Source organism: Simochromis diagramma, unplaced genomic scaffold, assembly GCF_900408965.1.
Source record: "Simochromis diagramma unplaced genomic scaffold, fSimDia1.1 OVJJ01000402.1, whole genome shotgun sequence".
Lineage (NCBI taxonomy): Eukaryota > Metazoa > Chordata > Actinopteri > Cichliformes > Cichlidae > Simochromis > Simochromis diagramma.
In genome coordinates this window covers 1,835,392-1,848,249 of record NW_024386972.1, presented here as the reverse complement: position 1 = coordinate 1,848,249, position 12,858 = coordinate 1,835,392, and the positions used below count along the sequence as shown (strand labels likewise).

General features: G+C 41.0%; 1 protein-coding gene across 1 annotated transcript; it reads left to right on the top strand.

Moving 5' to 3' along the window:
- Positions 1–3,303: 3,303 nt before the first annotated feature.
- Positions 3,304–10,378, top strand: adrb1 (adrenoceptor beta 1). Its single transcript, XM_040039021.1, has one exon. The coding sequence runs from the start codon at positions 4,213–4,215 to the stop codon at positions 5,404–5,406; it is 1,194 nt and encodes a 397-aa protein (XP_039894955.1). The 5' UTR covers positions 3,304–4,212; the 3' UTR covers positions 5,407–10,378.
- The last annotated feature ends 2,480 nt before the right edge of the window (positions 10,379–12,858 follow it).

Here is a 12,858-nt window from a genome sequence, read left to right as displayed (position 1 = left end):
GGATATATGGGTGTGCTCATTTCCTATTGACAGCAATTGACCTAATGTACTTATTTAATGTAAAGGGCAGATTCTACGTTTTCTTATCTATGATATGTAACTCTAATTACAATTTTACTGTATTGTCCATTTATGTTTGCACATGTTTCAATAAATCGTTGCACCTATTTCCCTTTTCCCCCCCCCATTTTCCTAGCAACATATAATCATCCAGGAAAGGAAATCCCAGAACGCTGATTCTGTTCTTCTGGACATAGTTGGTTCTTTTCTTTTGCACAATACTGTGCCAAGATCCAGAAACACTTCTTCTTTTCCAGGCCTATAAGGTGGACTGGTGCGAAACACAGAATTTAAAATAGTTTTCAGTTCCTGCACTAGTGACTGAAATCCAAATCTATGAAGGCACCATTAATGCTGAATCAAAATCTAGGTGTTGGAGCAACATATGAATCCAGCCATTGGATGCTTGGATGCCAATTTCAGCAGGACAATGTCACACCACGTTCTGCACATATTCCAATAAATGGCGTGGTAGTAAAAAAAAATTCTTTGTACCAAACTGGCCTGTCTGAAGTCCAGAGTACAGATTGTTGGTAAGAAAATAAGATGTGATGCAACACAGTTGCAAGGAAGATCAAAACTCAACTATTTTCAAAGGTGTTTCTGGCAACAAATTCAAAATGAGCACATTTATTTTAACAGGTTTGTTCCATCATCTGTCAGAATTAGTTTTGAAATTACTTTTTTCTTTTCAATCAGTTTGAAAACAAAGAGCCATTTGATTTTTCTTCCCCTTTTTGTCAGATTATTACATGTTTTTATCAAACCAGGTGAAAACTTTATTGCATTTACTGGAATATGTGACATTATTGGGAGCTCCGTTGCATTTTAAAGGAATCTTTAGGCTGCTGCTCGCTCTGCCAGAGGAGCAAAAATTACAGTTTATTGAAAAAGACATTGATAGGTAAGCTGCCCGCTTTTATCTCCATCCTTTTATCCTATCATGCCAGGAGCCTAGCTCCAGATCTACAACTTGAAAATTCTTTTGTCCCCGGGGTGCACTCAGGGCTTTGTGAAAGCACTTTCTTGTTTTATGCACTCTGGGCATGGGATGAGCTGCAAAATGCTATTTAAAAATGGTCCTTTCTCTGGAAAGCTTCAAAGGTCTTTTCAGAACTGTCCCAGGGGAGTAATATTAGTGTTTTACAAAATCCCAGACTTGAGGTGGAATGTGTTGTGGGTAGCAGCGATGTGGACGGTCATCTTGTGATTCTTTTATGTGTATTTTTTTAACACGAAGATAAACTCCACAAGTTAGAACCGCCACAAAAAAGAGCTCTTGCGTCTCAGACCTGAGGATAAATCAGAAATAAAAGCAAATGAATCTGTCGTTAACCAGATACTTTTAATATGCAAAGATAAACATGACAACGACGTGGTTGCTTAAGACGGGGAGCTATTATTGGCCTCCTGACTCACTCTGAGTCTTTTCCTGCTGTTTTATCCCTCTGTCCCCTCAGCTGCTTTCCTCACTGTCATTCTGGCAGCACAATTAACCCTGTACCACTCACACACACAAACACACACACACACAGAGCCTCAGTTAACATTTGGCAAACTGAAAACATCAACACAGTACATGGATAAAATACCCAGTCGGGTAAGGCGCTCGGGTCATCGAAGCTGCCACCTCTTCTCTCACTTGTGGTGCTATAACACATTAAAATGAATTTTAATATAACTGCAAGATCACCCCCCAAGTAAGAAGTTTGAATGTGAGTGATCAGATAAGAGCTTCACCAGCACACAGCTCCTTTCACCAGCACAAAAAGGGCTTTTAAAAAGCTTTCTCAGGGGCTTGAGAGCCATGTGCCTCTTATGACACTCACAGGATTTGTGAAACTGACACTGGTTTATTGTTATTGAATTAACTGCTCGTAAAAGGTGATTTCAAAATAAAATGGCTCATTTAATATTGGCGGGGTGTTTTGGGGCCAGGTGAAGGAGAAAATTTCAGAGTCTCCACAGTTTCTTTTTTTTTTTCCTGCAGAAACATTTATTCACCATTCACTGTGGCTGAGTGGGCTCCATTAAGATCATATCACTGTAAGAGATAAAATATCATTGCCGTATTTCCAGGCTGCGGCGTGTGAGGAACGTTTGCTTGAAACGCAGGTTTTCTGATGAGCAGAACCGCTAACAAAACACTCTGCAGCTTCACTCGAACACATCGCTTTGTCTGCCTCTGCAGAGACTCTCGAACTCGATCCATAAACGGGGAAAACCATCACTTCAAATAATGAAATCAACTTTGACCTTTGACTCCGCGCTGGTGTCAACATATGAGATCAACCAAAGCTTAACCAGCAGCACTTCTCTTCATTCCGACATTCAAAGCTTGCACAAAGATTATGTGGTAGGTAGCTGCTGTTGAGTGGTCAAGAGCATTTCCATGAGCACGTTTTTATGAAAGTAAACGAGCTGCTGAACATCTGAATTACGCCGAAGAGGTATAAACGCTTTAAATGCGGCCGAGAAGAGGAGCCGATGCATCAGCAAAGTCAGGGAATCGTTTTAAGCCTTTAACAGTCATTGTCCTGTGATGAAAGCTTCAGAAAAGGAATTTCTTCTATTTAAAAACAGACCATAGATTTTTTTAAAAGCATTAATAGGAAAAAAAAGTCTTCCCACTCCTGTTAATGCACATGTTTATGTTTTATAGGGTTTGATTTCAAGCTCTTGGAAATTTCTGCCACCACAGAGGTGGAAAGAAGATAAATGGAGTTTATTTATTTATTCATTTTAACCAAAAACCATAAAGAAACTATATATTTTATTTCCCACACTAACGTGAATAAAATGTCTTTTTTAGGCCCCAAACTTTCAGTTGATATTCTGTTTAATGCCCCTCTGATAGACCTTTGTTGGCCTACAGTAGTGGTCAGATTTGAAAGTGGGCACCAACAATGAGTTGAACAGCCTTACTCCTGCCAGTTTGCTCAAATCCTAAATTATTTAGGTTGTAATGTCTCCATACTGGAAACTCACTTGCATATAAATAAACAGTTTATGGCCTCAGAGAGCAGGCCATAAAGTAAGAGGCAATGGAGAGCCCCATCAGTCCAGTGTTTTTTAGCAAGTCTTGCGTGTTGACAGTAGGTTGACAGTGTTCCTGAAATGATTTTTGATTAATTTATGAATAGAGTTAAAAGATGAAACAATATTCATCCAAAGTATGAATTGTTTCTTTCCAAGTCTGTTGAATAAAAAAAATGGCATCGTTACATAAGAAAATCCTTTAATCTACCTTCCTTTCATTGTTTTGTTGTTGTTTCTTTATCTTGAACGCCTTCTTTTCTTTTCTTTTCTTTTTCTTTCTTTTCCTTCTGTTTTTTTAAACTAAGCTCACTACTAGGCTTGTCTTTCTTCCATCTCGGCCATAATTTAAAACCTGGTTCAGGTGTAGGTCAGAAAAATCATTTTTAATGACCTGGAACTGACCTGGAATGTTTATCTCTGCAGTGATGCGTGGACTGAATAGCTGTGAGTCAACCCCTGCTTTATAGCCTTCTGTACTTGTGATTGGAGATAAGAAGTTTACCATAATACAGCTGCTGTGAAGGAAGGACCACAGATCCGTGGTTGGGCCTGACCTCATGCCCACGGAATGTATTCTTAGCGATAAAAATATAAAACAGACAAGTGGAAAAACAAATTTTGTTTGTGGTTCGCCAGTGATGAAAACAGCGAAATCCCTGTAGTTCATGTCCTGCTGGACTTCCATATTTGGTTAATCGTGTTTCCATAACCGACAAGATTTTTTGGACCGATGATAGTTATGGACAGTTTGGGGAGTGACCATCTGCTTCTCCTGCTTAATAAAAGTTTGGTTTATTCGTCCATGCGCGTTAACTGGTGAAGACACCAAAAAGAGACTGACTGAAATTTTAAGGTTCAGGTGTTTGTTTGCTTCCACAACTTCACCGCTGGGATCGTTTGCCCGCTGAGCTGCCTGATTGGTCGTGAGGAGCAATGATGTCACCGCGCGCTTTGCTGTCCCGGCCGCTACAGCAGCCAACGCAGGCTGAGGACTTGAGAGGCGCTCCAGATGGAGTTGGCGCGCAGTGGGAGTAGAGCTATAGACTGTGAAGGCGTTGTTAGTGCTGCCTTGATGATCTCGACCTGGTTCCACTCACAGCCCAGCAGCCCGTCATGGGGGACGGTGGTGGCGCGTCCTCGCCAGTGAACTTCCAGAATGGCACAGGGAGCGAGACGTCCGACTCACCGGGCTCCGCTGCAGCCGCGTCCGAGCAGTGGATGGCGGGCATGAGCGTGGTTATGGCTTTGATCGTCCTGTCCATCGTGTTCGGAAATATCCTGGTCATCGTGGCCATCGCCAGGACGCAGAGGCTGCAGACTCTCACCAACGTGTTCATCGTGTCGCTGGCGAGCGCGGACCTCATCATGGGGCTCCTGGTTGTGCCATTTGGCGCGGCGCTCGCGGTGCGCGGTTCGTGGCTGTATGGCACCTTTTTCTGTGAGTTCTGGATCTCGGTGGACGTTCTCTGCGTCACCGCCAGCATCGAGACCCTGTGCGTTATCGCCATAGACAGGTATGTGGCTATCACATCACCTTTCCGCTACCAAAGCTTGTTAACCAAAGCCCGGGCCAAAGCGGTGGTGTGTGTGGTGTGGGCGATCTCTGCGCTGGTCTCCTTCTTGCCCATCCTGATGCACTGGTCTCGGGACAGTGTGGACACAGACTGTTACGAGGACCCCGAATGTTGCGACTTTGTCACAAACAGAGCATACGCCATCTCCTCATCCATCATATCTTTTTACATTCCTCTCCTGGTCATGATATTTGTTTACGCCCGCGTGTACAGAGAGGCGAAAAAGCAGCTGAGGAAGATCGACAAGTGCGAGGGCAGGTTTCACAACACCTTAACCGGACTGACCTCCAAGTGCAAGAAGAGGCCGTCTAAGATCCTGGCACTCAGGGAGCAGAAAGCGCTCAAAACGCTTGGCATCATCATGGGAACGTTCACTCTGTGCTGGCTGCCCTTTTTCATAGTGAACGTCGTGAGGGTTTTTTGCGCAGAGGTGGTGGACAAGGACCTTTTCGTGTTTCTGAACTGGCTGGGGTACGTGAACTCTGCGTTTAACCCCATAATTTACTGCCGAAGCCCAGATTTCAGGAAGGCTTTTAAGAGGCTGCTGTGCTGCCCGAGGCAAGCCGACCGCAGGCTACACATTAGCTCCTGCGACCTGTCCCGATGCTCCGGCGGGTTCGTCTCCTCTCTGGAGCCCGGAACGTTGGGGATGTGGTCAGACTGCGCCGGCTTGGACAACAGTGATAGTAGCCTGGGGACCGGAAAGTTGTCTCACTCCGAATCACAGCTGTGATAGGGGAGGGGGGGATAATGACAAAATAGGCAGTTTCTTTTTGGAGACGGAGTGCGTAAGAGCCATATTTAATCATTTCAATGGGGACCTTTTCAACAACAAACAGGATCATTTGAGTTCAAACAACAGGCGAAAATGCTAGAAACGTGTTTGAAAGCCATTTTAAAGCATCAGGATAAATATTTTCCCGATATCTCCCTTTGGCTCAGAGAGAGAGTTTAGTGTAAAAGAGAAAATGAAATTTGCCAAAATTATAGCTCATCAACCCTAAAATGAAGTGGCTGTAAAGCTTCTGTGATTAAAAACCTGTCAGGTGCCGAATTTGAAATCCAGTAAATCTGTGCATCAGCCAAAGAGCGGAGTCGCACTCCTGTGATTTATGCCTGATATAAATATCAACTTTTCAGTTCTGATTTTGTTCGATAAACAGTTGATTTCTGCATTTATGCGTTATAATGGGGAAGTGAGAGTCCGATCCTCGCTCCAGGTTCGTGCGTAAAAATTCGCTCATCACCGCTCAGGCGCACTACAATGAACTGTTATTTAAAGGCACTGGATAAGATCAAGGCATTTGTCGGAGTGACTGTATCGCAGTCATGTAGAGCTCACGAAGTATTTTACCTCACAGCCATCGGCAAGTGCAATTTGTACGACAGGTATTTGTTTATATTAAACATTGGTGTAAAATAGCCTATTTATTCCGCGCTGTCTTTTACAACTAAACGAGTAATTGTGAGGCTGATTCTAATGCCCGTTGTACATAATGTGCTGTTTAGTGCCCAAGAGGAATTTGAGCCTCTCCCTTTGTCTTTGGCTTTACATGCTGTTGTGAGGTGGTGTGTTATAATGTCTGTGAAAATAAAAGAAAGTTTTACTGTTTATTGCTGTTTAACCCATTTTTCGTCTTGTTATTATTATTATTACTGTGGGAAGGTTTGACTCCACGGGGAACTGCAGAAATTCTGAAATGCTAGAGGAGAAGTGATTGAAATGTAATCACATTCGGCAACCTCGGTTCGTTCACAATGTACTAAGAGACTAATAAGAGCAGCATTTTGTGATTAAACAGCGTGGCACCGAGAGGTAAACGGCGCTTTGCAGGATTTGTGAATTGGCGTGATGTCAGATGCTGTTGTGCTGCTGGGAGGAAGAGGAATCTGATTGGCCTCCGTGGAGAAGGGAGCCACGAAATCCGACTCTTGAACAATGCTTCTTGTGCGCTTTAATGTTGCAGGGATAAATAGGGGTTTGTTTGCATGCTTCATTAAAGTCCACTCGTGGGTGTATCGATATTGTAAGCTCAGTTCACAGCTGTCAGAGGAAACAATTGCGCACGGGGGTGAGGTGAGCCCACTTTACGGCACACGCTCTGACTAACTGGAAAAGCACAGGTGTTAGTGTGCTTAAAGGTGGCTCTGCTCTATTCAAGTTTCCAACTAATCCGTGACCCTGAGCTTGTATGCGCAATAACAGGATCCTGAAACCAAAGCATCTAAATGGATTTCACCTGTATTCATTTTATTATTTATACATTTACAAGTGTAACCTTTTAACCAGGGCCTTCTCTGCTGTGGGATACAAAGATGGCTCCAGTCTGTGAAAAAAAAGCCCACTGTTTCTCCTAATCCACATCATATTCTAATCCAATTGCACTACTAAACATGCCAATTTGATGTTGGGAGTTTTATGCGTTTCCGCCCCTGCCATTTTGTGTCTTCACTTCATTTGTGGTTTGCATACATGGTCAAAAAAGCGATCCAACATATGCAGCTTAACTGGTAAAAACGCAGAGTTTCAAAGCCAAGCCAAGAAAATAGTGATGACTGTAACAGCAAGGTTCCCTTTTTTTCAGACCTTGAAAAGCTACAGAAAAAGAGGCATTACACAGGCAGAGAAGCTCTCCCCAGGATGGGCAAGCTGAGCTTTAGTGGTAAAATTTATGTGGTGACACTTTAAAACATAAGTAAAGGTTGGAGCTACTACTACAAAAAAAATAACAGTAGGGGGGATTTTATGTCTTGCTTTGATGTCCCCAAATGTTTTAAGCTCTCACCCGCATCCACTCTCACTCAGGTTAACCACCTCTCCAGCATGCTGTTTGATGATTCCATTTTCCTCGAGCGATACTCTGAAAGCCTATAGAAAATATTTGAGTAAACACCACGGCAGCTGGTGTTCTGAAGTGGCTCTTACAGGAGAGATTTGCAGTTCTTTCTGGGGAATATTAATCAGCCCTTAAGCTGGACGTCTTTAAAATGCATTAGCATGACGTGTTGTGCTAATGATGCTCTCCCAAAAAGCCAGAGCTGTACATTTCAATTAGGCCGGAAAAACTGAATGGAACTGAGCTCAGCTGTTCTGGCTAATGAACAATGTTTAGATATGATTGGGTGAACTAATGAGTGTGAATGAGACCCAGCTTTCAGAAAAACGAATAACAACATCAGTGCAGCCAGCGTCAGTGATGGCCTCCTGGCAAAGACCTGCTTCATTATTTAGCATTTGTTTGTTTGGCAGGAAGTTTGCGTTTGGGCAGATTAGCTGTGGGCTCACATATGGAGGAGCTAATCAGTGGTTTTAAGAGTAATTGTTTCAAATTGCATGTGTATCAGCAGACATTTTGGCTGCTCCAAGTCGAAGTAGATAAAGCGATACCAACATGACCTCTGTGCGAGCAGAGGTTATAACTCCATATGGTGTTTACATTCAGAAATATGTTCGCCAGTGATTTACCCTTGGTGTTTCACCCACATGTCTCTGTGGTATTTTACAGTCCAGGCTGGAGTGTAATATATTTAACTGTGATAGGCAAAGATCAGGGTTAAACACGGGGTTGTATTAGTAAACACTCCTAATTGAATTGTGCTTCATTACATCTTGTACATAATTTGTGGAATCTGAGACCATTTACAAGGAATTGAATAATGTCCCTCATAAAATTCCTATATCCCTACAATCCACACCTCCGTACAACACCTAAACACTCCTTTGTTACCGCTGCAAGATCACTGGGTGCTGAAGATGGGTGTAAGGAAGGCAGTACTCAATATTTTAGTAAATAAGTTTCTTTCTTGCTGTAGGTTAAATAATGTTAAATAAAGACTCATCTTTGCAGCAAATACATTGCAACAGTTAAAACCTCATATAAAATAAGGGTAAAAACCTTTAAAAAAAAAAAAAAAAAAGATGGAGGAGTTACATTTGTTGGCTGTTGGAATGGCAGAGACTTCAGCAGCCACAATTTCTGACCTTTGGACATAGTCATTGTTTCCAGGTTTTATGATAAGCTTCAAAAACAGATGTTTAGATCTTTTACTGTTACGTACACCCCCATGTTTCAGTAAATTCTCCCTCTGGTAATTAATTATTTGTTTTGGTTGTCCTAATTGTCCTGATTAGGTGCTGAGGCTCACGTACATGTTGGAACAAGCTGTTTCTCCTCCACCATTTATCAGCATACTTAATTCTAGAATTTTTTCTTTCACTTTTTTATGATCAACTATTAACTTATAGGCCTCAGTTTTCAAGTTTGTCACTTGTTAATTAGTTTTGGGGCTTTAATCCAGCAGCCCACTGGATGCTTGGTTGATGGTGGGTTTTTTTTGCTTTATTTTATGTTGTGTTTGTTGCTTTTTGAGTCATTATTTTGTGTTGTTAAACTTGGTTTCCATGAGTTTTTAATTTAGGGGATGTAACACATTTGGGGGCTCATCCGGGATCCAGACCTAACACAGCCCAAGCAAGAATAATAACTCCTATCATGTTTTGACTAGAAAGCGACTACAGTTAGGTTCATACATTTCTGGACAATCACACTTTTTTTTTTTTGCATCTTTGCTTCTGTACATCAAAACAGTGAATTTTAAATCAAACAATCAATATGCAATTAAAATACAGATTTTCAGCTTCAATTCGAGGGGTTTAACAAGTATTGCATCAACTGTTTAGCAATTACAGCCATTTTTATACACAGTCCCACATTTTTAGATGCTCTAAAGTCATTGGACACTTGATTGCCAATCAGTTTAATGGTCAGACGAGATCTGTTCTCCCATTGTTTCATGATAGCTTGATAAAAGTTCTGAAATTGCTTCCAAATACTGAAATTGCTCTTATTCGAGGAGGTCAATAGTAAGGTCCAAGCAAATTAGAGATCAACAATCAACAGTCTGGTACATTATTAAAAAGAATGCGTGCACTGGGCAGGTTATAGACCTTTAGAACTGTGCAAAAGCCTTGAGCCACTCAAAACGTTTTAATATTTTAGTAGGAAAAATGTAAAATAGCTGCAACAATCTATTAACAGATGTGTAAACAGGAATGGAATTACAGTGTATGAGAAAAAAGCAGTAACAAGATTGAAAGTCAATGTTTGGTACAACATTTGAACCTCCCCTTACATAGGGACAACAGTTTAACCCCAAAATGTCAAATTTTCCACTTATTTTTCAACCCAGTTCTGGAGCAGTTTGACATACCTCAGCCTTTTTTTTGTTTCCCTTCCTTAAGAATGGCTTCTTCACAGCCAGCTACCAGTGAGACCATTTCTGATAAATCTTTAGTAACCAGTAGACGGATTAAGTAAAAAGGCCAAACACTCATCTCAGGTGCTGCGTCAGGTCTTTGCTGGATTTCTCCTGTTTCATAGGTGCAGAAAATATTTACTTAACTTCATTTCCTTTGACTGTTCTTAAACCTTTTGTTTATTTATAGTCTCTGAAATATGGTGATATTTTGTAAGAACATTTTTCATGACCTTCAAAAGCACTTCATCAACGCTGCGCTGAAACTTCAAGGGAGTGTCTGGAGTGCTTTCAGATCCTCTCGGGCAACAGGTGCAAAGCTTCATCCAGTTATTGCATGGATTCTTGTCCAGATTATGAATATTGTCAATGCCAACCACCTCCTACAGCCTTCTGCTCTTGATTAAAGACCGAGAGAAATATCAAAATCATCAAGTAGATTAAAAAAACAACAACAAAAAAAACCCTGCAACAATTAGAGCAATCTTTGTGAATCTTGATGAGTCTCTGCTGACATACATTTTCTTCATGATGTTTTTCACTAAGCATCCTCTAAATAATAAATAGATCCAACAGAAACATGATTAGAAACACAGTTTCTGTAAAATGCTAATGCAAATAATCATTTTCTTCAGCGGGTGGTGTTCCAGGGGAGGCTGTTACAATCTTTGAGCGAGAAAAACAAAAGCGCAAATTTCTAGCTACAAATGTCAGCACCTGGAGATAATTATTGCTGATTGCTGATTATTACAGTCTTATCAAACCCAAACAACAGATATGCTAAATTTATGCAACAGGATCATAAAAAGTGCACCACAAAGATAAAAAAAAAAGCCTATCTTTTTTTATGAATGTAAACCATTTCAAAGTGAACTCATACAGACCCTGTAGCTGGCACACGTCTCTCTGATGATCAAAATTCGACTTCTATTGGCTAATCAAAACCTCTCAACCCTGTAAGATTGAAATCCCCTGTGACTTTTTTCCACTCTAACTCAAGCTGTACGTGTTGAGGTGCGTTGCCAAAAGCAGGTGCTACACTTCATGTGTCCATCTGTTTGGATTGCCCGTGTGAACTTGGCACGTTGCGGTCTCCATCTGCTGGGCTTCGGCTTGCTGCGATTGTAGCTTGCATGAAGATTGGGTGAAGGTGGTCAGCGATGGTCAGTGTTTATGCTCAACTTTAGTGATGCAAACTGACTTACTTTGGAAATGATAAGCCACGCGTAGTACATTCATGAAAGCACAACTGCTTTTTGGAACATTTGCAACAGGAACAGGAACGACTGAGGTACATTTCGTCTTCATATCGAACATTAAAATCAGTGAAGCTGATTTTGTTCCTTTTAGAACAAAGCTCAGGGCAGATTGATACCAAACAAACAAACATACCAAACAAACAAGTCCGGGAACAGTGCAGCTTTTAAATCAAAGAACTTGGCACTAATAAGCTATCCAAACAGCCTTGGGGTAGATAAGGTACATCAGCATAAATGTTTCTTTTAAGAGTCCATCTGACAGTCATAGATGAACACACTGATCAGTGCAGTACTCATCTTCATTTCCTCCATTTTTATTCTTTCTCTCATGAAATGAGTAACATATCAAGCATCGATGCACTGCGGCTCTTTAAAGCCTTCTCCGACTTTCTCCCCAAGTCGCTCCTTGCCGTGCCAGCCTCAGTCTTGACCTTTTTCTAAATCCTACACTCGAATCCCAAGAAGCTGATGATTCATTGTCTGACTGCTTGAGATTTAGTGTCCAGGATGAGACTCAGTACCAACAAAGATCATGATTAAAAGAATATTTGGACACTAAGGTTAGATCACAAGATGTTATTATGATAAGATGCAACTGGGAAGCAGGTGCCTCTCTTCAAAGGTAGCAGAAACCATCTCCACCCATGCAGGCTTACTCTATTAGGCAATAACATTTTGCTTCCAAAAGCAAGACTTTCATGTAATTTTGAAAGGAATCTTCAGCAATAGTTCTTCCCGAAAGCCTTTCAAAGTTTTCTTTTTGTTTTTCATTTGTTAAACCAATTAACACTTACATTCAAGTATAAAAAAGGCTCTTAATTCAAGATAGGAGGCAGCGTTGTGTCTACACATAACAGATGACTAATCAAAGAACAACGTTTAAATTATACCTTTAGGCAGAATTCACAAAAACACATAATTTGTTCACATTTCTTTAGTTGAATCTATGAAAAATGTGAATGTTCACACAGTTTGGCAGATTTAAATTGGATTTTTTTGCATGAACAATGAGATTTCAAAAGCGCTATTAGTTGGAAATTTAGCAAATCTCAGCCCGCTGTGCAGTGTGTCCTTAAAAAAAACTGAGGAAACTGGACAAGTGAAGGATGAAAAGCCATCTAGAGCAGAAGAACATCTATAGTCATCTGTAATGGCTTTAGACATGGAGGAAGCTCTGTCATAGCTTAGGGCTGAGTAGGGCTGAAGTGCTGTTGACGGGGAACAGAATAAAGAAAAGTACCATCATATTTTGCTCTACTATGCAATAATATCTATAAAGTGATCTCAAACACACTGCCATTAAGGTAAATACATACCTGGATAGAAAAGCACACAGTGGAACACCATCAGTCATGGATTGGTGTCCCTAGAGCCCAGACCTGCACATCATTGAAGCCGTGTGGGATCATCGTGACAGAGAACAGGAAAAAAAAAAGGCAGACAACATCCAAAGGGGAGTTTTAAAATGTCTTTTAACTATTCCTGAAGACTACCTAAAGAACGAAAGTGGTCATACCAAATATTGACTTTTAGGCTTGATATTGCCTTATACGTAGATAGCATCCTCATGTATGTTTGCATATGTTTCAATTACTTGCTGTACCTATTTCTTACTTCAAAAAATGTAAAGAAATCAAGTGTGACTCAAAACAGTTTTGCAGTACTGCATG